The sequence below is a fragment of the Stegostoma tigrinum genome, chromosome 3 (assembly GCF_030684315.1).
Source record: "Stegostoma tigrinum isolate sSteTig4 chromosome 3, sSteTig4.hap1, whole genome shotgun sequence".
Lineage (NCBI taxonomy): Eukaryota > Metazoa > Chordata > Chondrichthyes > Orectolobiformes > Stegostomatidae > Stegostoma > Stegostoma tigrinum.
In genome coordinates this window covers 112,708,369-112,736,146 of record NC_081356.1, presented here as the reverse complement: position 1 = coordinate 112,736,146, position 27,778 = coordinate 112,708,369, and the positions used below count along the sequence as shown (strand labels likewise).

At 43.3% G+C, this 27,778-nt stretch overlaps 1 protein-coding gene across 1 annotated transcript in view; it reads right to left on the bottom strand.

Moving 5' to 3' along the window:
- The window catches only part of LOC132209501 (ufm1-specific protease 2-like), a 100,418-nt gene that overhangs the window by 37,469 nt on the left and 35,171 nt on the right, over positions 1 to 27,778 (bottom strand). Inside the window, exons 10-12 of the mRNA XM_059645016.1 lie at positions 21,905 to 22,088; positions 3,740 to 3,803; positions 835 to 989 (exon numbers count right to left, since the gene is read on the bottom strand). Coding sequence (XP_059500999.1) covers positions 835 to 989; positions 3,740 to 3,803; positions 21,905 to 22,088 — 403 coding nt within the window. The remainder of the gene's footprint in view (positions 1 to 834; positions 990 to 3,739; positions 3,804 to 21,904; positions 22,089 to 27,778) is intronic.

The window sequence follows — 27,778 nt, the reverse complement described above, 5'->3', positions numbered from 1 at the left end:
GAGTGGTCTCTCCGGAAGGCAGACGAGGGTAGGGATGGAAAAATGTCTTTAGTGGTGGGGTCGGATTGTAGATGGCGGAAGTGTCAGAGGATGATGCGTTGTATCCAGAGATTGGTGGAGTGGTATGAGAGGACTGGGGGGATTCTTTTTTGGCGGTTATTGTGGGGCCGGGGTGTGAAGGATGAGTTGCGCGAAATGCGGGAGTCACAGTCGAGGGCGTTCTCGACCACTGCGGGGTGGGGGTATGTTGTGGTCCTTGAAGAACGAGGCCTTGTTACCACATAGCCTGCCACTACACACCCCCTGTTGTTAGTCACTAACAGTCCCCATTAACAACCATTCACCGTCCCAGCCTGATCATTAGCAACTCCTTTGTCTGTCCAACTGTCTTTCTCTCTCTTTGGGCTCTATCCTATCGCTTACTCCCTACCCCACCCACCTCCCTATTTTCTGCATATAAACAGACGTTTTCCCAGCCACCATCAGTTCTGAGGAAGGGTCACTGGACCCAAAACGTTAACTCTGTTTTCTCCTACACAGATGCTGTCAGACCTGCTCAGCTTTTCCAGCAACGTTGTTTTTGTTCAATCAATATCAAAGTGTTTTAGAAACAGAGATGTGTGCTAGCAGAGAAGGCAGCCCATTGGCATAAAGTATCCAACATAAGCCACAGAATAAAACCAAACAAGACCATCATTAAAATATGTACCTTCATTGAGCATGGAGGCACCGTGTTAAGAAATATCTTGTTAGCAAGCATTGTTGACTACATTATTGCATCGCTAACATACAAAATTAATTCAGAAATCATTCAGTATTTTGGACAATACATACTTTCCCAATGGTTCCTCCGGATTTGCAAATACTAGAACATCGATGGGGAGAGTCAGCTTGAAGTGCCCACGTGACATCTTATTGTGCTGGACAACCATTTTTCCAAAGGGACCAACCTTTTCCACATCAAATTGAACGTCCATGTTAATTACTTTCTGCAAGTTAAAAAGTTATACAAGATTTATTACAATCATTATAAGTTAAGAGGTTGCCAACATCTTAAATAGTCAATGAATTTAAGGTCAGCAGGTAGCGAACAAAGCACTCAGACTATCAAACTGGAAGCCCAGACCCTTAATCTACAAAAAGATTTGGAATTTAGAGCATGGAGCCATACTTGTGGTTGCCATCCAGATTTCCTAAACAAAATCAGTCCCATTTGGCCTATATCCCTCTCAGAACCTCTGATGAAGGCTGTAGGCCTGAAACTTCAGCTTTTGTGCTCCTAAGATGCTGCTTGGTCTGCTGTGTTCATCCAGCTCCACATTTTGTTATCTTGGATTCTCCAGCATCTGCAGTTCCCATCATCTACCTTGCAGAACCTGTCTAAATATCTTTTAAATGTTATAAATATACCCACCTCTACCACTCCCTCTGGGCAGCTTGTCACCCTCTGTGTGAAAAAGTTGCCCCTGAGGTCCCTTTTAAATCTTTCCTCTCTCACCTTAAACCTTTGCCCTTTAGTTTTGGACTCCTCTACCCAGGGGAAAAGACCGTTGTTATTCATCTTATCTATGCTCTTCTCGATTTTATAAACATCCAGGGGGATAAAAGCCACAGCCTATCCAGCCTTTTCTTATAACTCAAACCTTCCAAGTCTCAGTAGCAAGTTTGTAAATCTTTTTTGCACCCTTTCCAATTTAATAACATCCTTCCAGCAGCAAGCAGTTACTGGTGTGCTCCCCCACTACCAGACTCATGCCATCTAACAATATGGCAGCGCATATCTTTTCCCATTAGGCAAGAGAAAATATACAATTAGTATTCTACTCTTGTGTCCCAATAAAACAGCATAAACTGTGATTTGAGCAGATGTCAAAAAGATGACATTTCTTTGCTATTCCTTCCCGAATGAATCTGCGTTATTCTGTTCACTGACTGAGGCACAAGTCAGCCTCTCTTGTGTTAACAGCACTGTGTGCTGTTGCTAGCTGCCCCTATACAACTCTATTATTAATAAAGGCAGCTGACAAGCAAAATAGGGAAAATTTAATGGGAAGACCAAAGGCAAGCAATCAACCTTTATTTACAATAGATAAAAGATAATAGGTGCAGGAGTAGGCCATTCGGCCCTTCGAGCCAGCACGCCATTCATTATGATCATGGCTGATCATCCTCAATCAGTATCCTGTTCATGCTTTATCCCCATAACCCTTGATTCTACTTTTTTTCCCAGGACAATCTGTAAAATTCTTCAAAGAGCGCACATAAAATACAATCCTTTTCTGAAGTCTCCTAGCTTGGGGTCAAATTTTAGTCTGCAAATTGTTTTCAATGGGGAATATTGTACAATTTGGGAACTCTCATCTGCGACATGTGGCAACACCTCTTGGTAGCATCAGGAGCAAATCACTCTGACACTCTCTGTGAACTGGCAGAATGAAGAATATGGAAGAAGGAGGAATTACCAAAGTGGAAATAGGATGAAGAAGCAAAATAGACCCATCAGAAAGTGCAGCCAGTTAGGGAAGACTGAATCCATGAATTATGAAAGAAGGAAACAGAAAATAATAAAGCACAACTTTTGAATTATCATTATGAATATGCGGTTCAAAATATCCATTCCATTTATCATCAGAAATTAAGGAAAGTCCCAACAACTTTTGACAGACCTTTACAGGCATCATAATAAAGATCTGCACTTCATTTAATCTGTAATTGTTCAAAATGCATTCTCAAGCCCCACCCTCATCTCCCATCTACCAGCCTTATCCTGCCCCCTTGACCTGTCCATCCTCCCTGGACTTACCTATCCCCTCCCTGACTCCCCCCTTACACTCACCTTTACTGGCCCCATCCCCACCTCTTTGACCCTGTGTGTCTCCTCTCCACTCATCTTCTCCCTTATCCATCTTCTATGTGCCTGCCCCTCTCTCCCTATTTATTTCAGAATCCCCTTCTCCTCCCCCATTTAAGAAGGGTCTAGACCCGAAACATCAGCTTTCCTGCTCCTCTGATGCTGCTTGGCCTGCTGTGTTCATCCAGCTCTGCACCTTGTTATCTCATGAATTGGAGTTTGTTTTCACAGCTCAAATGAAAACCAACTTATGTAGGGAAGATACTGAAATGATAAGCTAAAGAGCATTTGAATTAAGATTAGTATTAAACTAAAGAAAACATAGAATCCCCACAGTGTGGAAACAGACCATTCGTCCCAACAAGTCCACACCAACTCTCCAAAGAGGATCCCACTCAGACCTATCCCTCTATTTGGAATCCTGCATTTCCCATGGCTAACACACCTAACCTACCCAGCACTGAATGCCATGGGCAATTTAACATAATCTGCACATCTTTGAACTGTGGGAGGAAACTGGAGCACCCGACAGAAACCCCTTAGGCATGGAGAGAATGTGCAAACTCCACACAGCCAGTTGTCCAAGGCTGGAATTGAATCCGGGTCCCTGAATCTGTGAGGCAGCAGTGCTAACCATTGAGCCACTAACCAGTGAACTGCGAGACTTATGTGCGCTCAATGTGAAACAAATACTGAAGCTTGCAAAGCCCCCAGTTGGCCTATTAAATGAAAGTAACAATGAATTGGATACACTGATCTGTACAGTTAGTGTTGCAGCCTAAGCTTATGATGCTGTTCCTTTACATCATTAAATATAGTGCCTCATCACAAATACTTGTCAAAGCCAAAAATCCTTAAATTCAATAGTTATAAAATCTACATGCCTACCAGAGGGGTAACCTGTAACAATTTCTTTTGGGAAGCCTTTTGAAGTAAGTCACTGACCTCAGGTCTGAAACAAAAATTATAAACTGATAAGATAGGGCAGAAATAGAGTCTAACACTTCATGTTCTGGTATCTAGTGCCAATGTTGACATCAATGAATTAAACAAGATAGACACAGAATTAATTGAACTACTTCATTTTTATCCATACAAAAGATATGAGAAAGATATGAAACTCCAGATTTCTTTCTTGTTCACTCCGTCAGAATGAACCTATCCCACATGTTGGACTTGTGCACCACCTGGGTGCAGGTTGCATGGGCATAGATCGAATTTTCTCAACATCAAAGAGTTCCTTTGATGACCTAATACTGTATGGAGAGACTGAATTTGCCAAATATATATAGCATGTTCTACAAAATTCTTGTAACAGAGTTATATGAGTTTGAAGCAAGAGCAATGCTTTATCAGAACTTTAATGCTCAGCATGGTATTGAACATAACGAATGCTGCTTGGCCTGCTGTGTTCATCCAGCCTCACATTTTATTATCTTGGAATCTCCAGCATCTGCAGTTCCCATTATCTCCAAGAACAAATGAAATTGGGTTTGTATTTACCTTCATTCCTACTTTACAATAGTGATGACCTGACTGCATTTTAAATAGCTTTCAATGGCTATAAAATGGGATATCTAAGGTTGTGAAAGTAATTATATAGATTCATGGAGTCATAGAGTTGTACAGCACAGAAACAGACCCTTCAATCCAACTTATCCATGTTGACCAGGTATCCTAAATTGATCTAGTCCCATTTGCCAGCATCTGGCCTGTATCCCTTTGAAACCTTTCTATGCGTATACCCATCCAGATGCCTTTTAAATGTTGTAATTGGACCCACCTCTACCACTTCCTTTGGCAGATCATTCCATTCACACACCACCCTCTGCATGAAAATGTTGCCCCTTTCATATCTCACCTCTCTCAGCTTAAACCTATCACTCTAGTTTCTGACTCCTCTAGTCTGAGAAGAAGAACTTAGCTATTTACCCTGAGCCCGCCATGATTTTATAGACCTCTATAAGTTCACGCCTCAACCTCTGATACTTGAGGGAAAATAAAACCCAGCCTATTCAACCTCTCCCTCTAGCTCAATTCCTTTAAGCCTGGCAACAACTTTATAATCTCTTCTGTAGCAGTTTGAATATAACGCCATCTTTCCTCTAGCAGTGAGACTAGAATTGAACACAGTATTCCAAAAGTGGTCTAACCAATGTCCTGTATAGCTGCAACATGACATTCTAACTCCTATACTGAATGCACTGACCAATAAAAGCAAGTTTTCTTCTCTACCCTGCCTACCTGTGACATAAATGGAAGTCTTTGAATAAAAATGATTGACAAATGCCAGCAACTTTCATAAAGAGCAAGAAGTTGGAGGCAATAATTATTAAACAAACAGTTAAATACTGTGATGATGTGGTGTGAAGCTGGATGAACACAGCAGGCCAAGCAGCATCAAAGGAGCAGGAAAGCAGATGTTTTGGGTCGAGACCTTTCTTCAGAAACTGAAATGTCAGCTTTCCTGCTCCTCTGATGCTGCTTGGCCTGCTGTGTTCATTCAACTTCACACTGTGTTATCTCAGATTCTCCAGCATCAGCAGTTCCTACTATCTCAGTTAAATACTGCAAGGCTCATAGCTTTTTTAGCAAATTATTTCTTGTGTTGTGGGCAACGCTGGTGAGGACAGCAGTTATTGTCCTCAATTGTCCAGAGGGTAATCAACCATATTGCACTGACTCAGGAGCTACATGCAGACCAGGTAAGGTGGCAGATTTCCTTCCCTAAAGGACATTAATGAATGAGATGGATGTTTTTTTGACTATCAACCATGGATTCATATTGACATTAGGACAGATTTTTAGTCTAGACCTCTTTCGAATTCAAATTTTGCCCATCTGCTGTAACAGGATGTGAACCCCTGCCCCCAGAACATTAGCTTGGGATTCTGGATTACTTGAACAGTTGACATTACTGCTGCACCAATACCTCCCAACCTATGCCTTCAGCTATAATGATAACATGGACTTTTAAAAACATATTTTTTGCACCACTCAGGAAATGAAGAAGGAAATAAAGAGTTCAAATAGGATGTACCACCAACAAATATTTTACTTAGTTACATCAGTTGTAAAGCAATTCAATGATATAGAATATCAGATCCCCTTCATGAAGAAGAAATAATCTTAGAAGGCTATGGGTCATTACGGAATTGCTTCGATCAGTGGACAATAGACAGTGGGTTTATTGAAAAACATCTTTCAAATTTTCTGTGCTGCACCATCCTGCCTCTTCATTTTCACTGCTGCTGTAAGGTATGAACTGACTGATTTCAAAAGCTTTGGTTACTTTTGTCCTTATGTGGCATGTTATCAAATGTTCCTATGAAATACATTGGGGTGTTTTACTTCATTGAAGGCATTATATAAATACAGGTTTTATTTGTTTATACACAGTAGCTACCCTACCTAGACCTAACCATATTTTTGATGTTGCTGCCAACTGAGGGCCGTAGCGTAGTGGTTTTTTGCTGAATATTACAAACAAAATCTCCCTAGTGTTTATTATAACCCTTGATAACAATTTTCAAAACCTGCATTGTCTGATAAAACAAAAGTAAACAGTTTTAACTTGATTGAAAGCCTTTTCATCAGACATAATGAGGACATATAAATTGTTGAATTTTGGTGTCACCAGTGTTCAGAGACGGCCACCTCAATTGTACATAGTGTCCTAACACTTGAAATGAATGAAGATGAAATTAACAAAAATATTTGCCTTTAAGAAAGCATCAAAGTGGCAATTAGTGACTGGATTTCATACGAGCAACACTTTTCAAAAGTGACTTACCTGGGACTTGGAGACAGTGTTAGTCCTGCGTTGGAGGAGCATGGAGCCGGAAAGAGCAAGGCGGGGCTGAGGCTTGAGGCCTACACTTACCTGAGACTCTGAGACCGTACACCCATCATTCAGATGCCTGCAACTAGCCCACACTGAGCTGAAAAGAAATTGAAGTTATCTCACAAGAAATCAGTGAGTTCTGTAAGGAACTACCATTAGGGATTGTCCCTAAATAGCTGTAAATTAGAAAAGTGGTTAACTGAGAAATGCCATGGATAAGTGAAAATCAGGGCCAATACAATAAAATAGTATAAATAAGTCAAAGTAGGATAAGGGAGGGAGACTAACATGAATGTAGGGGGGGGGGTAACTTTAAGGCTAAGTATTTAATAAAGTAAGTAACTGAGTAAATAAGACTAAGTAAGGTTAACACATGGTAGCTCAGCTCAGTCGAACGGAATTTGTGACACTGCGACACATTTGTGAGGCTGAGCGTTATGCGGCACAGCTTGAGGGATTGGAGGAAGGATGGGAATGAGTGACTGCCAGGCAGTTTGAGCCCAGTTTGAGTCTGGGGCCCAACTCACAAACAGTTTCCAATCTGGAAGCTGATGAGGGAGCTGGGTCCTAGTTGAGTGTAGTCACAATCAAGCTTCTGACCCCATCAGTGGCCCAACTATACAGGAAGGGAGAGAGAAGAAAGAAAGTGGTTCTGCGGGTCCAGGATAGTATTTTGTCTCCCTGGTGCCAGGGTCAAGAATGTCACAGAGCAGTTAGGAAGCATTCTTCTGGGGAGGCTAAACAGCATGAAGCTCTGGTCTACATTGGTGCCAATGACTCGAGTAGTAAGGATGATGTTGTCTTGGAATCAGAATTTTGTGAGCTAAATAGGAAGTTAGCAAGGAGGACTTCAAATGTAGCAAACTGTGGATTACTCCCAGTGTCATGTGCAAGTGAGTACATAAATAGGAGGATAGGGCAGGTGAAAACATGACTGGAAAGATGGTGGAGGAGAGGAGTTTAAGTTGCTTTAGCTTGTCAGGTCATTGGAACTGGCTCTGGGAAAAAGCACCAGTTGAAGTGGATGGGTTGCATCTGAGGTAACAAGAATTGCAGATGCTGGAGTCAGAGTTAATACAGTGTGGAGGTGGAGGAGAGCAGCAGGTCGGGTAGCATCAGAGGAGCAGGAAAGTCAATGCCTGCTCCTCTGATGCTGCCTGACCTGCTGTATTGCTCTAGCTCCACACTGTGTTGCATCTGAACAGAGTTGGCTCTTAGTCTTATTTACTCATTTCCTTGTGGACCATTTTGCTAGTGCTGCTGGGAGGGTTTTAAACTAATTTGGCCTCTAGAGGTGTGGGAACCAAAGGAAACCAACCAAGAAGAGATCCAGGGTTTGCAAAGTACTTGGGGAAACAGCTGGCAATAGCATAGAGAATAGCAAGTGAATAGGCAAAGTTACAACAAGGGAGAAAGAAATGAAATTCAAAACAGGGTTAACATGTATGTATGTAAATACATGGAGCATACTAAATAAGGTTGAATAGTGATAATGGGAACTGCAGATGCTGGAGAATCCAAGATAATAAAATGTGAGGCTGGATGAACAGAGCAGGCCCAGCAGCCTCTCAGGAGCACAAAAGCTGACATTCCGGGCCTAGACCATTCATCAGAGAGGGGGATGGGGTGAGGTTTGTGGAATAAATAGGGAGAGAGGGGGAGGTGGACTGAAGATGGAGAGAAAAGAAGATAGGTGGAGAGGAGAGTATAGGTGGGGAGTTAGGGAGGGGTGCAGATTGCCATGTGGAAATATAACATTACGATGGTTACAGAGACCTGATTAAAGGAAGAGCAAGACTAGGTATTAAATTTTCCTGGGTATATTGCTCAGGAAAGATAGAAAAGGAACAAAAGGAGGGCAAGTAGCAGTGTTGGTGTAGTGGCTAGTGAAAGATAATGTCTCAGAGATTTAGATAGAGGGTAGAATAACGTTAACATGATATGACTACTAATTAGTGAAAAGGATGTAGAGGAACAAATCTGCAGGGAAGTTGCCAACATTAGAGAGTAGTTATAATGGAGGATTTCAATTACCCAATTATTGACTGGGGAAGTGGTGATGTCAGGTGCAGTAATAGGCAATTGTTTCTAGATTGTGAGCAGGAGAGTTTTGTACAGTCGTATACATCCAATCCAATAAGACAGGATGTGAAGGGTCTAGGCCTGAAACGTCAGCTTTTGTGCTCCTGAGATGCTGCTGGGCCTGCTGTGTTCATCCAGCCTCACATTTCATTATCTAAGACAGGATGTATTGTTGGACATGATGTTGGGAAACGAGGAAATGTGGATCAAGCAGCAGCAACAGGTTAACATGTTGACAGGAGGGTTTAACTACATTGAAGACTATGAAAGAAGTTAAGAGGAAGGAAAACTCAGGAGATATGATTAATGCAGATGTTAGGATTCAAACAGAAGGAATAAAATCTAACATAAAGGCACTTTACCTGAATGCTGGTAGCATTTGAAACAAGGTAGATGAGTTAGTGGGACAAATCATCATGAATGAGTATGATTTAGTAGCCAGTACAGATACGTGGTCACAAGATGGTCATTATGAGAATTAAATATCCAGAGGTATCAAACTATTCAGAAGGACAGGCAGGAGGGTAAAGGAGATGGTGTAGTGCTAACATTTAAGGATGACATCAGGGCAGTAGTGAGGGATGATACAGGTTCTGTGGAGAATAAGGTTAATTCTATTTGGGTGGAAATGAGAAATTCTAAGAAGAAAAAGTCACTGATAAGAGTAGCCTATAGGCCGTCAAATAATGACATCACATTGGGGCGGGTAATAAACAAAAGATAACTAATTCCTGTAAAAGTAGTACAGCAATTATCATGGGGGATTTTAATCTCCATGTCAATTGGTCAAACCAATCAACCATCAGTCAAGGCAGCATTGAGGAGGAGTTCATTGAATGTATTCGTTTTCTTGAACAGTATCTAATGGAACTAATGAGGGAGCAAGCAATCCTCAATCTGGTCCTGTGTAATGAAACAGGAATAATTAATGATCTCATAGTTAGGAATCCTCTTGGAAGAAGCCATCGCAGGATGATTAAATTTAGAACACAGATGGAAAGTGAGAAGATAAAATCCAACGTCAGGGTCCTGTGCGGCACAGTGGCTCGGTGATTAGGGCGGCACGGTGGCTCAGTGATTAGCATTGCAGCCTCACAGCGCCAGGGACCCGGGTTCGATTCCAGTCTCGGGTAACAGTCTGTGCAGAGTTTGAACATTCTCCCCGTGTCTGCGTGGGTTTCCTTCGGGTGCTCCGGTTTCCTCCCACAGTCCAAAGATGTGCAGGCTAGGTGGATCGGCCGTGCTAAATTGCCTGTAGTGTTCAGGGGTGTGTGGGTTATAGGGGGATGGGTCTGGGTGGGATGCTTCAAGAGGTGGTGTGGGCTTGTTGGGCCGAAGGGCCTGTTTCCACACTGTAGGGAATCTAATATAATCTAATCTAATCAAAGGAGATGACAGCAGGATGAGGAAGGAGTTGGCTAAAGTAGACTGGAAGCATAGACTTTATGATGGGACAGTTGAGGAGCAATGGATGACTTTCAAAGCAATTTTTAAGTATGCTCAGCAAAAGTATATAGCAGTGAAAAGGAAGGTCTGCAGGAAGAGGGGTAATCAGCCACAGATGTCTAAGGAAATAAGGGAGGCTATCAAATTGAAAGGTAAGGCATACAAAGTGGCAAAGACCTGTGGGGAACTAGAAGATTGGGAAAACTTTAAATGTCAATAGCAAGCCATTAAAACAAAACTGTAAAGAAAAGCAAGATAGATTATGAGATTAAACTAGCCTAGAATATAAAGACAGATAGCAAAGGTTTCCATAAGTACATTAAATGAAAAAGAGTGGCTAAAGTGAACATTGGTCCTTTAGAGAATGAGAAGTGGGATTTAATAATGGGAAATGAGGAAATAGCCGAAGCATTGAACAGGTATTTTATGTTGGTCCTCCAGTGGAGGACATGAATAACATGCCCATAATTGTTGATAAGGAGACGAAGGTAGGTGAGGTCCTGGAAATGACCATTGTCACAAAAGAGGTAGTGTTGGGCAAGCTAATGGAACTAAAAAATAGACAAGTCTCCTGGCCCTGGTGGAATGCATCCCAGGGCACTAAAAGAGATGGTGGGAGAAATAGCAAATGCACTTGTGGTAATTTTCCAAAATTCTCTGGACTCTGGAGCAGTTCCAGCAGATTGGAAAACAGCAAATGGGATGCCACTGTTTAAGAAAGGAGGTCGACAAAGGATGGGGAATTATCGGTCAGTTAGCTTAACGTCTGTATGGGGAAAATGCTTGAGTCCGTCGTCAAGGAAAAAATAGCAAGACATCTAGAAATCGTCCCATTGGGCAGATGTAGCATGGGTTCATGAAAGGCATGTCATGCTTAACTAATTTGCTGGAATTCTATGAAGGCATTCCGAGCACGGTGGATAACAGGGACCCCGTAGATGTGGTGTTTCTGGATTTCCAAAAGGCATTTGACAAGGTATTGCACAAAAGGCTGCTGCATAAGATAAAGGTGCATGGTATTACTGGCAATGTATTATCATGAATAGAGGTTTGGTTAACTCACAGGAATCAAAGAGTGGGGATAAATGAGTGCTTTTCTGTTTGGTCATGTGCTCAGGGATCAGTGCCTGGACCGCAATTGTTTACAAGTTATATGGATGATTTTGAGTTGAGAGCCACGTGGAAGTGTGTCAAAGTTTGAGGATGACACAATGATGAGTGGTCAAGCAAAGTGTGCAGCAGACTCTGAAAGTTTGCAGAGGGATACGGATAGTTTAAGTGAGTGGGCAAAGGTCTGGCAAATGGAGTACAATGATGATGAATGTGAAGTCATCCATTTTGATAGGAATAACAGTGAAAAGTTCTATTATTTGAATGGTAAAACATTGCAGCATGTTGCTGTGCAGAGGGACCAGGGTGTCCTTGTGCATAAATTGCAGAAAGTTGGTTTGCAGGTACAACGGGTAAGTAAGAAGGCAAATGGAATTTTGCCCTTCATTGCTACAAGGATTGAGTATAAGAACAAGGAGATTATGTTACAGCTGTATGGGATGCTGGTGAGGCCACTCCTGGAGTACTGTGTACAGTTTTGGTCTCCTTACTTTAGAAAAGATGTCCTGGCGCTGGAGGGGGTGCAGAGGAGGTTCACAAAGTTGATTTTGGAGTTGAGGGTTGGCTTATGAGGACAGAAGGAGTAAACTGGGATTATATTCATTGGAATTTAGAAGAATGAACGAGATCTTATAGAAACATATAAAATTATGAAGGAAAGAGATAAGATAGAAGCAGGGAGGATGTTTCCACTGGCAGCTGGAATAAGAACAAAAAGACATAGCCTGAAAATTAGGGGGAGCAGATTTAGGGCTGAATTGAGCAGGAAATTCTTCACCAAAGTTTAGTGAATCTATGAAAGTCCCTGCCCAGTTGAGGCTTCCTCATTGAATATTTTTAAAGCAGAGATAGTTTTTTTTGAACAGTAAATAAATTAAGGGTTATGGTGAGGGGGAGTGGGGAGTTGGGTAAGTGGAGCTGAAGCCACAGGAAGATCAGCCATGATGTTATTGAATGGCGGAACAGGCTCGAAGGGCCAGATGACCCGCTCCTGCTCCTTCTCATCCTTGAAAAGATCAATACCGAGCCACTCTTTTTAATTTAATGTACTTATGGGAACTTTTGCCATCTGTCTTTATATTCTGGGCTAGTTCAGTTTCATAATCTATCCTGCTTTTCTTTACAGCTTTGTTTTAATGGCTTGCTATTGACATTTAAAGTTTTCCTCTTATGTTCTTATGTGCTAAGTGTCAATGGGGGAGCACTTCTGAGATAGTGGTCATTGTATCATGAAGTTGTATTACGAAGTATCTTGAACCAGAGGGGCACTAATATCCTGGGTGGGAAATTTGCTAGTGCTATTCAGGTGGATTTAAACTAGCTCAGAAGGAGGATGGGAAACTGAGGTGTAGTTCTAGTACACAGGAAAATGAGTGTAGGGAGGACATGGACAGGACCTCATTGTCACAGGAGTGTGCTGGCAGACAGTAAGCTGGGTGGAAGTGTGTCTACTTCAATGCCAGGGGTATCCGGAATAAGGTAGGTGAGCTTGCAGCATGTATAGGTACCTGGGACTTTGATGTTGTTGCCATTTTGGACACATGGTAGAGCAGGGTCAGGAATGGATGTTGCAGGTTCCAGGGTTTAGCTCTTTCATTACGGTCAGGGAATGTGGTAAAAGAGGGGGAGATGTGGCTTTGTTAGCCAAGGACAGTATAACGGTGGCCGAAATAACTTTTGATGAGGACTCATCTACTGAGGTGGTATGGGCTGAGGCCAGAAACAGGAAAGGAGAGGTAACACTGCTGGGAGTTTTTTTATAGGCCTCCACAAAGTTCCAGAGATGTGGAGGAGAGGATCAGCAAAACTATTCTGGGTAGGAGTGAAAGGAACAGGGTGATCATTATGGGAGACTTTAACTTCCCTAACATTGACTGGAATTGCTATAATTCTAGGACGTCGGATTGATCAGTTTTGGTCCAATGTGTGCAGGACGGTTTCCTGACTCAGTATGTCGAAGGGCCGACAAGAGGGGAGGCCACACTGGATCTGGTACTTGGTAATGAACCAGGCCAGGTGTTTGATTTAGTGGTAGGTGAGCACTTTGGAGAGAGTGACCATAATTCGGTTATGTTTACTTTAGTGATGGAAAGGGATAGGAACATGCCACAGGGCAAGAGTTACAGATGGGGGAAGGGCAATTATAATGTGATTAGGCAAGACTTAGGAGGCATAGAATGGGTTAGCAAAATACAGGGGATGGGGACGATCGAAATGTGGAGCTGGTTTAAGGAACAGATATTGCGTGTCCTTGATAGGTATGTCCCTGTCAGGCAGGGAGGAAGCGATAAGGTAAGGGAACCGTGGTTTACTAAAGAAATTGTATCTCTTGTTAAGCGGAAGAGGGAGGCTTATGTGACGATGAGATGAGATGGCTCAGATGAGGCGATGGAGAGTTACAGATTAGCTAGGAAGGATTTAATGAGAGAGTTAAGAAGAGCAAGGAGGGGACATGAGCAGACATTAGCAGGTAGAATAAAGGGGAACCCTAAAGCTTTCTATAGGTATGTGAGGAATAAGAGGATGACTAGGGTAGGAATAGGGCCAGTCAAAGATAGAAGTGAGAAGTTGTGTGTGGACCCTGTGGAGATTGGAGAGGTGCTAAATGATTATTTCTCCTCTGTTTTCACTGAGGAACAGGAGGATATTGTAGAGGAGATGACTGAGTTATGGGCTACTAGAATTGAAAGGATTAGGTTAGTAAGGAGGAGCTGTTACCAATTCTAGAAGGTGTGAAGGTAGATAAATTCCCTGGGCCGGATGGGATTTTTCCGAGGATTGTCTGGGAAGCTAGGGAGGAGGTGGCGGAGCCTTTGACCTAGATCTTTGAGTCCTCATTGTCTACAGGTTTAGTACCAGAGGACTGGAGGATTGCAAATGTTGTGCCCTTGTTCAAGAAGGGCAGTAGGGATGACCCAGGTAATTATAGACCTGTAAGCCTTACGTCTGTTGTAGGAAAAGTTTTTTGGAAAGGATTATAAGAGATAGGAATTATAATCATCCAGCAAGCAACAATCTTATTGGAGATAGTCAGCACGGATTCATCAAGGGCAGATCATGTCTCACAAACCTCATTGAGTTATTTGAGAAGGTGACCAAACATGTGGATGAGGGTAGGGCAGTTGACATGGTATACATGGACTTCAGTACAGCCTTTGATAAGGTTCCACATGGTAGGCTATTGGAGAAAATACAGAGGCACGGGATTGAGGGACATTAGCAGTTTGGAATAGAAACTGGCTTTCTGTAAGAAGGCAACGAGGGCGGTTGATGGAAAATATTCAGCCTGGAGTCCGGTTACTAGTGGTGTGCCTCATGGATCTGTTTTGGGACCACTGCTGTTTGTCATTTTTATAAATGACTTGGACGCAGGCATAGGTGGATGGTTTAATGAGTTTTCAGATGACACTAAAGTCGGTGGAGTGGTGGACGGTGAAGAATGTTGCAGGTTGCAGGGAGACTTGGATAAACTGCAGAATTGGGCTGAAAGGTGGCAAATGGAGATTAATACGGATAAATGTGAGGTAATTCATGTTGGGAGGAATAACAGGAAGGCAGAATACCGGGTCAATGGAAAGATTCTTGGTAGCGTGGATTTGCAGAAGGATCTTGGTGTCCAGTAAATAGGTCCCTGAAAGTTGCCACCGAGGTTGATCGTGCTGTTAAAAAGGCTTACGGTGTGTTAGGTTTTATTGGTAGAGGGGTTGAGTTCCGCAGCTGTGATGTCATGCTGCAACTGTACAAAACGCTAGTGCAGCCTCCCTTGGAATATTGTGTACAGTTCTGGTCGCCCCATTACAGGAAGGATGTGGAAACATTGGAAAAGGTGCCGAGGAGATTTACCAGGATGTTGCCTGGTCCGGAATGAAGGCCCTATGAAGAAAGGCTGAGGGACTTGGGTCTGTTCTCATTGGAGAGAAGGAGGCTAAGAGGGGATTTAATGGAGACATACAAGATGATCAGAGGATTAGATAGGGTGGACAGTGAGAGTCTTTTTCCGAGGATGATGAGTTCAGCTTATACAAGGGGGCATAGCTACAAATTGAGGGGTGATAGATTTAAGACAGATGTCAGAGGCAGGTACTTTACTCAGAGAGTGGTAAGCGTGTGGAATGCCCTGCCTGCCAATGTAGTTAACTCAGCCACATTAGGGGCATTTAAACAACCCTTGGATAAGCATATGGATAATGATGGGATAGTGTAGGGGGAGGGGCTTCGATTAGTTCACAGGCCGGCGCAACATCGTGGGCCAAAGGACCTGTTCTGCGCTGTATTGTTCTATGCTCTATGTCCTATGTTCTAAGTTCAAGATAGTGGTGGAATAGCAATGAATAGGAAAAATCAATTGGTGGAGAGCTGGCATCAACGGTGCAAGGCCAGAACTAAGCAGGATAGATCGAATAAGAGATAGTGGGAACTGCAGATGCTGGAGAATCCGAGATAACAAAGTGTGGAACTGGATGCACACAGCAGGCTAAGCAGCATCTTAGGAGCCCAAAAGCTGATGTTTCGTGCCTAGAACCTTCATCAGAAACATTAGCTTTTGTGCTCCTAAGATGCTGCTTGGCTTGCTGTGTTCATCCAGCTCCGCACATTGTTAGGTCGGAATAAGATGTTGGTGGGAGAAACAATGACTGAGTATTGGCTACATTCAAAGGGAAGGTAGATCAGGTACAATCGAGGTATATTCCCTCAAATGGGAAAGGCAGGTCAAACAAATTCAGAGCCCCATGGATGACGAAGGAGGTGGAAATTATCATTAAAAAGAAAAGATGCAAGGCAGAATATATAATTGAGACCAAGAGGAGTACTGGAGATACGGAGGACAAGTCACAGAATCATAAAATCTGAGGTGATGTGCTAGGTGCTGGAGAATTACAAACATTGAGGCTTTGTTCAAAAAAGGTTGTTAGAGTAATCCCAGAAATTACATTCAATTTAACCTTGGAGGTGGGGAAGCTTCCAGAGGCAATTATTTGGGATAGAATTAGTAGTTATGTTGAATAAAGATGGATTGATCAGGAAGAGTCAACATGGATTTCTAAAGGTGAAATCGTGTTTAATTAACTTGCTGGATTTTTTAGAAGAGATAATGTCCAGAAAGCGTTCAGAAGAGTGCTTCACATCATGGCTAGTTATAGTCCACATCAACCCCAGGCTCCCAGACTGCCTTGGCTCTTTGTAATCCACCTACTATCGCAATAGGTCCATGATAGATGCCATTTCCCTGGCCCTACACTCATCCCTGGAATACCTAGATAACAAAAATATGTATGTCAGACCCCTACTTATTGACTACAACTCTGCCCTCAATACCACAATTCCAAACAAACTCATGTCCAAACTCTAAGACCTAGGCCTCTGCTCCCTTGTCTGTATCTCTGGAGGCAATAACACCTCCTTCACCATAATTCTTAAAACCGATGTCCCACAAGGGTACAAACTCAACTCCTCACATTACTCCATATACAGTCATGACTGTGTGGCCAAATTCAACCCTAACTCCATTTACAAGTTTGCTGATGACGCCATCATTGTATTTTGGATTTCAAACGACGATGAGACAGAACACAGGAATATGATCGAGTGCTTAGCAGCATGGTGTAGAGACAACAATCTCTCTATCAATGGCAGCAAAATGAAAGATCCGGTCATTGACTTCAGGAAACAGAGTGGAGTGCATGCCCCTGTCTGCATCAATGCAGCTGAAGTAGAGATCATCGAAAGTGTCAAGTTTCTAGGTGTGATGATCACCAGCAATCTGACCTGGTCCATCCATGCTGCAGCTATGTTCAAGAAAGCGCAACCATACTTCTACTTTCTCAGGAGGCTAGGGAAATTCGACATGTCCATAAAGATCCTTACCAATTTTTACAATGCACCATAGAAAACATCCTACCTGAATGCATCACAGCTTCGTACAACAACTGCTCTGTCCAAGACCGCAAGAAACTACAGAGACATGAACACAACCCAGTCCACCATGTATCAGAGATAATGGGAACTGCAGATGCTGGAGATTCCAAGATAATAAAATGTGAGGCTGGATGAACACAGCAGGCCCAGCAGCATCTCAGGAGCACAAAAGCTGACGTTTCGGGCCTAGACCCTTCATCAGAGAGGGGGATGGGGTGAGGGTTCTGGAATAAATAGGGAGAGAGGGGGAGGCGGACCGAAGATGGAGAGAAAAGAAGATAAGTGGAGAGGAGAGTATAGGTGGGGAGGTAGGGAGGGGATAGGTCAGTCCAGGGAAGACGGACAGGTCAAGGAGGTGGGATGAGGTTAGTAGGTAGCGGGGGGTGCGGCTTGGGGTGGGAGGAAGGGATGGGTGAGAGGAAGAACAGGTTAGGGAGGCAGAGACAGGTTGGACTGGTTTTGGATTCCTCCGCCTCCGCCGCATCTGCTCCCACGATAAGACATTCCACTCCCGCACATCCCAGATGTCCAAGTTCTTTAAGGACCGCAACTTTCCCCCCACGGTGATCGAGAACGCCCTTGACCGCGTCTCCCGCATTTCCCGTGACACATCCCTCACACCCCGCCCCCGCCACAACCACCCAAAGAGGATCCCCCTCGTTCTCACACACCACCCTACCAACCTCCGGATACAACGCATTATCCTCCGACACTTCCGCCATTTACAATCCGACCCCACCACCCAAGACAATTTTCCATCCCCTCCCCTGTCTGCTTTCCGGAGAGACCACTCTCTCCGAGACTCCCTTGTTCGCTCCACACTGCCCTCCAACCCCACCACACCCGGCACCTTCCCCTGCAACCGCAGGAAATGCTACACTTGTCCCCACACCTCCTCCCTCACCCCCATCCCAGGCCCCAAGATGACATTCCACATCAAGCAGAGGTTCACCTGCACATCTGCCAATGTGGTATACTGCATCCACTGTACCCGGTGCGGCTTCCTCTACATTGGGGAAACCAAGCGGAGGCTTGGAGACCGCTTTGCAGAACACCTCCGCTCAGTTCGCAACAAACAACTGCACCTCCCAGTCGCAAACCATTTCCACTCCCCCTCCCATTCTCTTGATGACATGTCCATCATGGGCCTCCTGCAGTGCCACAATGATGCCACCCGAAGGTTGCAGGAACAGCAACTCATATTCCGCCTGGGAACCCTGCAGCCTAATGGTATCAATGTGGACTTCACCAGCTTCAAAATCTCCCCTTCCCCCACTGCATCCCTAAACCAGCCCAGTTCGTCCCCTCCCCCCACTGCACCACACAACCAGCCCAGCTCTTCCCCCCCCACCCACTGCATCCCAAAACCAGTCCAACCTGTCTCTGCCTCCCTAACCGGTTCTTCCTCTCACCCATCCCTTCCTCCCACCCCAAGCCGCACCCCCCGCTACCTACTAACCTCATCCCACCTCCTTGACCTGTCCGTCTTCCCTGGACTGACCTATCCCCTCCCTACCTCCCCACCTACACTCTCTCCACCTATCTTCTTTACTCTCCATCTTCGGTCCGCCTCCCCCTCTCTCCCTATTTATTCCAGTTCCCTCCCCCCATCCCCCTCTCTGATGAAGGGTCTAGGCCCGAAACGTCAGCTTTTGTGCTCCTGAGATGCTGCTTGGCCTGCTGTGTTCATCCAGCCTCACATTTTATTATCCAGTCCACCATGAAAACCAGCCTTCCATTCATTGACTTCATCCAGGCTCCTCACTGCCTCTGGAAAGCAGCCAACATAATCAAAGACCCCTCCCACCTCTTCTATACCCTCTTCCACCCTCTTCTGTAGGGTGAAAATGCAGAAGTTTGAATACATCAGCCAACAGATTCCAGCTTCTTCCCCACTGTTACCAAATTTTTAGTCACAGAGATATACAGCATGGAAACAGATCCTTCCACCCAACAATCCATGCCAACCGGATATCCTCAATTAATTTAGTGCCATTTGCCAGCATTTGGCCCATTTCCCTCTAATCCCTTCCTATTCATATACCCATCCAGATATTTTTAAATATTGTAATTGTCCCAGATTTCACCACTTCTCTCAGTTCATTCCATACACCACCACCTTTTGCATGAAAAAGTTGCCCTTTGGGACTCTTTTAACTCTTTCTCTTCTTGTCTTAAACCTATGCCTTCTAGTTTTGGAATCCCCTATCCTGGGCAAAAGACCTTGGCTATTCATCCTATACATGGCCCTCGTGATTTTTTTGAACTTCTATAAGGTCACCCTTTAACCTCTTGAATGGACCTCTCAAAATTTAAAGATGACCTTTCACTCTCTGCACATTCTCTGTGGCAGTAATGCTGTATTCTGCTCTCTTTACTACTGTTCTAATGCATTTTGTATGGTATGATCTGCTTGCATAGAACGCAAAGCAATACCTTTCACTGTATCTTGGTACATGTGACAACAATAACTCAAATTAAATCAAATCAAATCACAATGGACCTTTGAGGAAAGTTGTTAGTCCTGGTATAAAGGGATAGTAGAAATGTGGATACAAAAATTGCCTGAATGATAGGAAACAGAGAATGATTGATATTTTCCAGCTGGAGAAAGGTTTGTTGTAGAGGCCCCCAGGGCATTAAGACTGGTTTTGGGATTGGGATTGGCATTGACATTGGGATCCTGGTTTTTCCTGATCGATGTTGATTACCTGGATCTTGGCGTGCAGGGGACCATTTCAACAGTTACAGATGGCACAAAACTTGGAAGAATGGTAAACTGAGGAAGATATTGTAGAACTCCAAAAGGACATTGACAATTTGGTAGTGTAAGTGGACAGGTGGAAGAAGAGGTTCAATGGAAAGAAGGGCAAGGTGATACACTTTGGTAGGAAGAATATTGAAAGACAACACGGGTACTATTCTAAAGGAGGTGCATGAGCTGGGGTACCTGGGTGAACATGTGCACAGATCATTGAAGGTGGCAGGACAGATGGAGAAAGTAGTTAAAACATGATACTATGTCCCTGCAATTATTAATAGGGGCATAGGGAACAAGAGCATGGAGGGGATGTTGAACTTTTGCAAAATACTTGTTAGACCTCAACTGGAGTATTGTGTACAGGTGCAGGTGTCATATCATGGGAGAGATGTGAATACATTGGAGAAAGTGCAGATGAGATTTATAGGAATGATTCCAGGAATGAGAAATGTCAGTTATGAGGATAGATTGTAGAAGTTGGTGCTGTTCTCCCTGGAGATAAGAAAGCTCAAAGGGAATTTGATAGAGGTTTTCAAAATCATGAGCAGGCTGAACAGAGTAGTTGGGGAGAAGCTGTTCCTGCCTTTTTGAAGGAGCAAGAATGAGAGGGTGCAGATTTAAAGTGATTTGCAAAATAAGCAAGGGTGATGTGAAAGAAAAAAATTTTGCACAATGAATGGTTAGGGTATGAAATGCATTGTCTGTAAATTTGGTGAAGTCAGTTTCAATTGAGACATTAAGAGGGCGTTGGAAAATTATTTGGATAGAAATGTTGTGCAGGGCTATGGGGAGAAAGCAATAAATTGGCATTAGATAATGATGCTTTTTGAAGAGTCAGTGCAGGCATGATGAGTCAAATGCTTCTTCTGAGCCATAACAATTTTGTGATCCTACATCAAGACAAACAGATTTCTGTTCATGATTTGTTCTCTTTTAAAGGGGAAAAATGTAATGAAACCTTACTCACAAGGCATAGATTATTTTGAAAGCTGACGAACAATCTAAAGCCGAGATAAAAGCTTTTGTTTTTCCAAGAAGGATCTCAATGGCCAAGATGAGGCAACATTGAAAACATCTACCTAAACTGTTTGTTTTATTTTCTTCATGATTAGTGATCAGCAGATTAGAAGGTTTGTTTAGTATCAATATTTGAAAAGAAACATTAGAAGTCAAGCGATGATCTTCTCTTGTATGCTACAGAAAATATCAAGCTCAAGTTGCTATTATTTCTCATAGCTTCTGAATTATATTTGTAACCACGTGCCAATTATTTTCCTATTATATCACTTAGAATAAGATTTAACTTCAGACGCAATTCAAATTTGAAAGGACAGAATTAAGGGCGAGATGTCCCAGCAAAATTCCCATCATTAAAGTTTGATAAATGCACCATTCACTTTAGTGAAGTCCTTGTAGCAACTGTACTGGAATCAAGGCCATTCAGTAATGGAGTTTAAAGGTAGTTAACAGATTCATGGAAATATGAGAAATATCGTCAGGAGAAAGCTATTCAGTTCCATCAATTTGCCCTGCCATTCAATGAGGTCATGGCTGATCTAGCTCAATACCATTTTCCTGCACTGTCTCCATATCACATGATGTCATTACTGACTTGAGTATACCCAATGATTGATTCTCCATGGCCTCCCGTGGTAGAGAACTCCAAAGGTTTTCCTCTCTCTGGGTGAAGGATGTGGTTGAATGCAACTACCCTCTGAAATGGCCTGGTGAGCCTTCAATTCAAGAGTAACTAGGGATGGACAATAAATGCTGGCCTTACCAGAGTAACCCAGATCCCATGAAAGAACACATTTTAAAAAAAGAAATTTCTTCTTGTCAATGGTCCTATCCATTTATCCATCTATTTATTTATTTATTCCATTCAGCTACTTACGTAACATATTTTAAGATGGCTTTGCACTGGGTATCTTCTTGTAGTTCTGATGGATGTGTGCTGGCATGGGTTTTAGGCCACATATATACTGGGCCACCAAGACAACTTAGGACAAAAGCCTTCGATTCTATCCTAGATGTCAGTCCTTTAATGGCTTCCTGAATGCCTGCTTTAATTCCTTCTTCTGAATTAATTCAATGAAGATAAAGAAAAGAAAATAAGTTATAAATGCAGCTATACCCAGAAAAAATCTTCAATAATCTCTATAACTAATGAACTGTCATTCTGTGTGTGTGGCAAATTGGTCTTTTTGAAAAATTAACTATACACCAAACTAAATGCTGTGACCCTGCAACAGAATTGAACAAGCAAGCATTGCACAAAAGATCGCTAACTACATTCAACTGCTTACTTTGTTATTGTCAACCTCAACAAAGAATAAGTATCTTGTAGAGTTAAATGGCATCCAGAAAGCGAGCATTCACACTGATATAATTCCAAATAAAGGAAACTGTGAGGGTATGATTCATGAATTTGGCAAGAATGGAGGGCAACTTTATTAAGGGGGTTGACGGAGGATCAATGGTGAAGACGTATAAAATTGCCAGAAAAAGCACCGAGCCTGAGCATTGGGAACATTTCGGAATACAGCAAAAGAAAAAGCGAGATGTTTGATCAAGAAGGGTAAAATTGAGTGTGAGAGTAAAATTACAAGGAACATAAAACTGATCATAAAAACTTCTATGAATATGCAAATGATTGGTAAAGACAAATGTGGGTCCAATACAGCCAGAAGGCAGGGAAATCATAATAGAGAGCTAAAAAAAGTGGAGAAATTTAATACAGAAACAAAAACAAAATTTGCTGGAAAAACTCTATAGGTCTGGCAGCATCCATAGAGTTACTAGACTCCAAATGTCAACTCTATTTCCACAGAAGTTGCCCGACCTGCTGAGTTTTACCAGCAATTTCTGTTTTTGTTGCTGATTTTCAGCATCTGTAGTTCTTTGATTTTTTAGTTTGCTTAGAATTTAACACAGACTTTGTTCTGCTTCCTTAAAAGAGGGCACAGTCTTCAAAAAATGTTGAGGAACCAAGGATGTAGGGGTCAACACAGAATTGAAGGAAGTCAGTATTACTCAAAAAATGGTATTAGGGGAATTAATGGAGTTGAAGCCTGGGAAATCACTGGGGCATGATAATTTACATCTCAAAGAATGGAAGGAAGTGACCCTGGAAATATTGGACGCATTGTTGGTTACCTACCAAAATTCCATGTACTCTGTAGCAGTTCTTACAGATTGGAATGTGGCAGATGTAACCCCTTTATTTAAAAGCAGACAGAGAGGATAAGTAGTGAATTATGATCAGTTGGGCTAACCTTGATAGTGGGTAAAATGCTAGAATGTATTATAAAAGATTTGATAACGACATTAAGAAAGCATGAATGAATTAGACAAAGCCAGCATTGGTTTATGTAAGGCAACTCATGCTTGACAGATCTACTGATGTTTTTGAGGTTGTAACTAGTAGAATAGATGAGGGCCAACCAGTGGATATAATGTATTTGGGTTTTCAGAGATTTTTGCTAAGTTCATTCATAAGAGGTTAGTGGCAATAGCTGAGGTCCAAGCACTGAATCTTGCAGACAGGGTTAAAACACATGGGATGAAGTTGCTATATCAGTATGGATTGAGAACTAAAACAGAGAGTGGGAATAAATGGGTCTTTTTCCAACTGCTGGGGAGAAACTAATGGGGTACCCCATGGCTCAGTGCTTAGGCTCCAGCTATTCATGATATGCTCACATGACCTGGATAAAGAAACAAAATGCATCATTTCTTAGTTTGCTGATGACACAAATTTGGTGCAATATTGTGATGTGAGGAGGATGTAAGGAGGCTTCAAGGTGACAGATAAGTATTTAAATTCTGCGCAAAGTGGCTAAATATGAAGTTTTAGATTTTGGTGCAGGAAATATTTGGAAAAGTATTATTTAAAAGGTGATATATCAAGAAGTATGGTTGTACAAAGGAATCTGGATATCCTTGTATATCAATCAATGAAAGTAGCCAGGCAGGTGGAGCAAGCAAACAGGAAGGTAAATGGTATATTGGTATGTGCATATAGAAAGAATTTGAGTGCAGAAGTAGGGATGCTTCACTGCAGTTATACAGGGCTCTGGTGGACCTCACCTGGAGTAATGTGTGCAGTTTGGGCCTCCCTGTCTAAGAAAGCAGACATTGTCACAGAAGGAGTGCAGAGGATGTTCTCTAGGCTGAGATTAGAGAGGGCTAGGTTGTCCTATGAGGAGAGATTGGTTTGACTGGAGTTTGGAAGAATGTATTTGCTAGAGTTTGGAAGAATGAAAGAGTATCTGATTGAAGCGTGTAAAATTATAACAAGGCTGGGCAGACTAAAAATTTTTTCTCTGATTGGGGATTCTGGAATCAGAGAACACAGTCTCAGGAGACAGGATGGACCATTTAGGACTGAAGTGAGGAAAAATTTCATTACTCAAAGCGTTGTGAACCTGAGTAAATCACTAAACTGAAGGCTGTAGACGCTAAGCCATTGAATATAGTCAAGAAAGAGACCAATAAATTTCTGATTTTTACAACATCACGGCGTATAAAGAGAAAGCAAGAATGTGGCATTGAGGTTAATAAAATGTGAGGCTGGATGAACACAGCAGGCCCAGCAGCATCTCAGGAGCACAAAAGCTGATGCTTCGGGCCTGGACCCTTCATCAGAGAGGGGGATGGGGTGAGGGTTCTGGAATAAATAGGGAGAGAGGGGGAGATGGACCGAAGATGGAGAGTGCAGTGGGAGAGAGATTCCCTGAGGTTGGTCCGGAGGGAGGAGGGTAACTTCTTCAGGTTAGGCATCCCTGGAAGAGGCTTTGCAGTGAGGTTAAAATTGTATCAGTGATAATGGGAACTGCAGATGCCCTCTCTGATGAAGGGTCCAGGCCCAAAACGTCAGCTTTTGTGCCCCTGAGCCGCTGCTGGGCCTGCTGTGTTCATCCAGCCTCACATTTTATTATCTTGGATTCTCCAGCATCTGCAGTTCCCTTTATCTCTGATACAATTTTAACCTCACTCCAAAGCCTCTTCCTGGGATGCCTAACCTGAAGAAGTTACTCTCTTCCCTCTAAACCAACCTCAGGGAATCTCTCTCCCACTGCACTCTCCATCTTCGGTCCGCCTCCCCCTCTCTCCCTATTTATTCCAGTTCCCTCTCCCCATCCCCCTCTCTGATGAAGGGTCTAGGCCCGAAACGTCAGCTTTTGTGCTCCTGAGATGCTGCTTGGCCTGCTGTGTTCATCCAGCCTCACATTTTATTATCTTGGATTCTCCAGCATCTGCAGTTCCCATTATCATTGATACAATGTGGCATTGAGAGCAGGGTTTAGCCTTGAACTTGTGAAATTGGGGAGTGGGCTTGAAAGTCCTGTGACTAATTACAACATACTAGGGTTCTTTAGCCAAAAAGAGACATTCCTGTGCATACTTTGTAGCTAAATCAGATATTGAGAGATCGAATATGCACCGATAAGTCACAAAATTAAAACATTATAATTCAACTTCAAATTCTCTGACACAATCACCTGTTTTTATTTGTCTCTACCAATCAACTATCTTTATCCCACTGATCTTTTCCAAATGATTCCCATATTCTACTGTTGCGCCTCTCTCCAAGTTTAACCATGTACTTTCCCCACATTGCTCTGGTTGTGGTGGTGGTGGTGGTGTTGTGTGTGTGTGTGTGTGTGTGTGTGTGTGAGTGTGTGTGTGTGTGTGTTTGTGTGTGTGTGTGTGAGTGTGTGTGTGTGTGTGTGAGTGTGTGTGAGTGTGTGTGTGTGTGTGTGTGTGTGTGTGTGAGTGTGTGTGTGTGTGTGTGTGTGTGTGTGTGTGAGTGTGTGTGTGTGTGTGAGTGTGTGTGTGTGTGAGTGTGTGTGTGTGTGTGTGTGAGTGTGTGTGTGTGTGTGTGTGTGTGTGTGTGTGTGTGTGTGTGAGTGTGTGTGTGTGTGTGTGTGTGTGTGTGTGGTCGAGGTGCTGCAGCTTAGATCCAAAAGTGGGTTACCTGAATACCAGGCTTTTTGGATGGCAGCAAGGAGTAACAAGGGTAGGGTAAGACCTGTTTGTTCCCCTACATCTGCCAGTTAAAGGGGCAGAGATGGTGACAGTAGAGTGGAATGAACATAGAACATTACAGCACAGTACAGGCCCTTCGGCCCTCGAGGTTGTGCCAACTTGTCATATCGATCTCAAGCCCATCTAACCTACACTATTCCATGTACGTCCATATGTTTATCCAATGATGACTTAAATGTACCTAAAGTTGGCGAATCTACTACTGTTGCAGGCAAAGCGTTCCATTCCCTTACTACTCTCTGAGTAAAGAAACTTCCTCTGACATCTGTCCTATATCTTTCACCCCTCAATTTAAAGCTATGCCCCTTTGTGCTTGCCGTCACCATCCTAGGGTAAAGGCTTTCCCTATCCACCCTTTCTAACCCTCTGATTATTTTATATGTCTCAATTAAGTCACCTCTCAACCTTCTTCTCTCTAATGAAAACAGCCTCAAGTCCCTCAGCCTTTCCTCGTAAGACCTTCCCTCCATACCAGGCAACATCCTAGTAAATCTCCTCTGCACCCTTTCCAAAACTTGCACATCCTTCCTATAATACGGTAACCAGAACTGTACACAATACTCCAAGTGCGGCCACACCAGAGTTTTGTACAGCTTCACCATAACCTCTTGGTTCCGGAACTCGATCCCTCTATTAATAAAAGCTAAAACACTGTATGCCTTCTTAACAGCCCTGTCAACCTGGGTGGCAACTTTCAAGGATCTGTGTACATGGACACCGAGGTCTCTCTGCTCAATTACACTACCAAGAATCTTACCATTAGCCCAGTACTTTGCCTTCCGGTTACTCCTACCAAAGTGCATCACCTCATACTTGTCTGCATTAAACTCCATTTGCTACCTCTCAGCCCAGCTCTGCAGCTTATCTATGTCTCTCTGCAACCTACAGCATCCTTCGTCACTATCCACAACTCCAACGACCTTAATGTCGTCTGCAAATTTTCTAACCCATGCTGCTCCTGTTAAATGTGGAAGATCAGGCGGCAGTTGACTGTCCCTGGCAGTTATGTCTGTGAGAGGTATGTCTGGCTGCAGCTTCTCTCAGTCCTCATAGATCAGTTGGACCAATAGTTGAAAGCACTGAGGGACATACAGAGGGAGAGAGGGTGATAGGTAGTAGCTTCAGGAAGATGGTCACACTGCAGGTGCAGTCAAATTGACGGGTGCCCACCAGGAAAGGCAAGCAAGTAGTGCTGGTGTCTCCTGTGGCCATTCCCTTCTCAAACAGGTGTACTGTTTTGGATACTGTTGGGGGGAATAGCCTCTCAAGGGAAAGTAGAAGAGAAGCCAGGTCTGTGGCACTATGACTGACTGCTGTAAGGTCCAAGTGAGCAATTGTGATAGGGGACTCTCTAGTCCGGGACACAGACAGGCATTTCCGAGGCCCCTGGCGAGATTCCAGGATGACATGTTGCCTCCCTGGTGCCAGGCTCAAGTACACCTTGGCGTGGTTGCAGCAAGTTCTCAAGCAGGGACTCAATTACCATTGGTCATGAGTTCAAAGTGAGAGGAGGAAAGTTTATGGGAGATATGCGTGGAAAGTTCTTTACGCTGAGGGTAGTGGGTGCCTTGAACACGTTGCCAGCGGAGGTGGTAGACGCAGGCACTTTAGCATCTTTTAAGATGTACCTGGACAGGTGCACGGATGGGCAGGGAGCGAAGGGATATAGACCCTTAGAAAATCAATGACAGGTTTAGACAGAGGATCTCGATCGGCG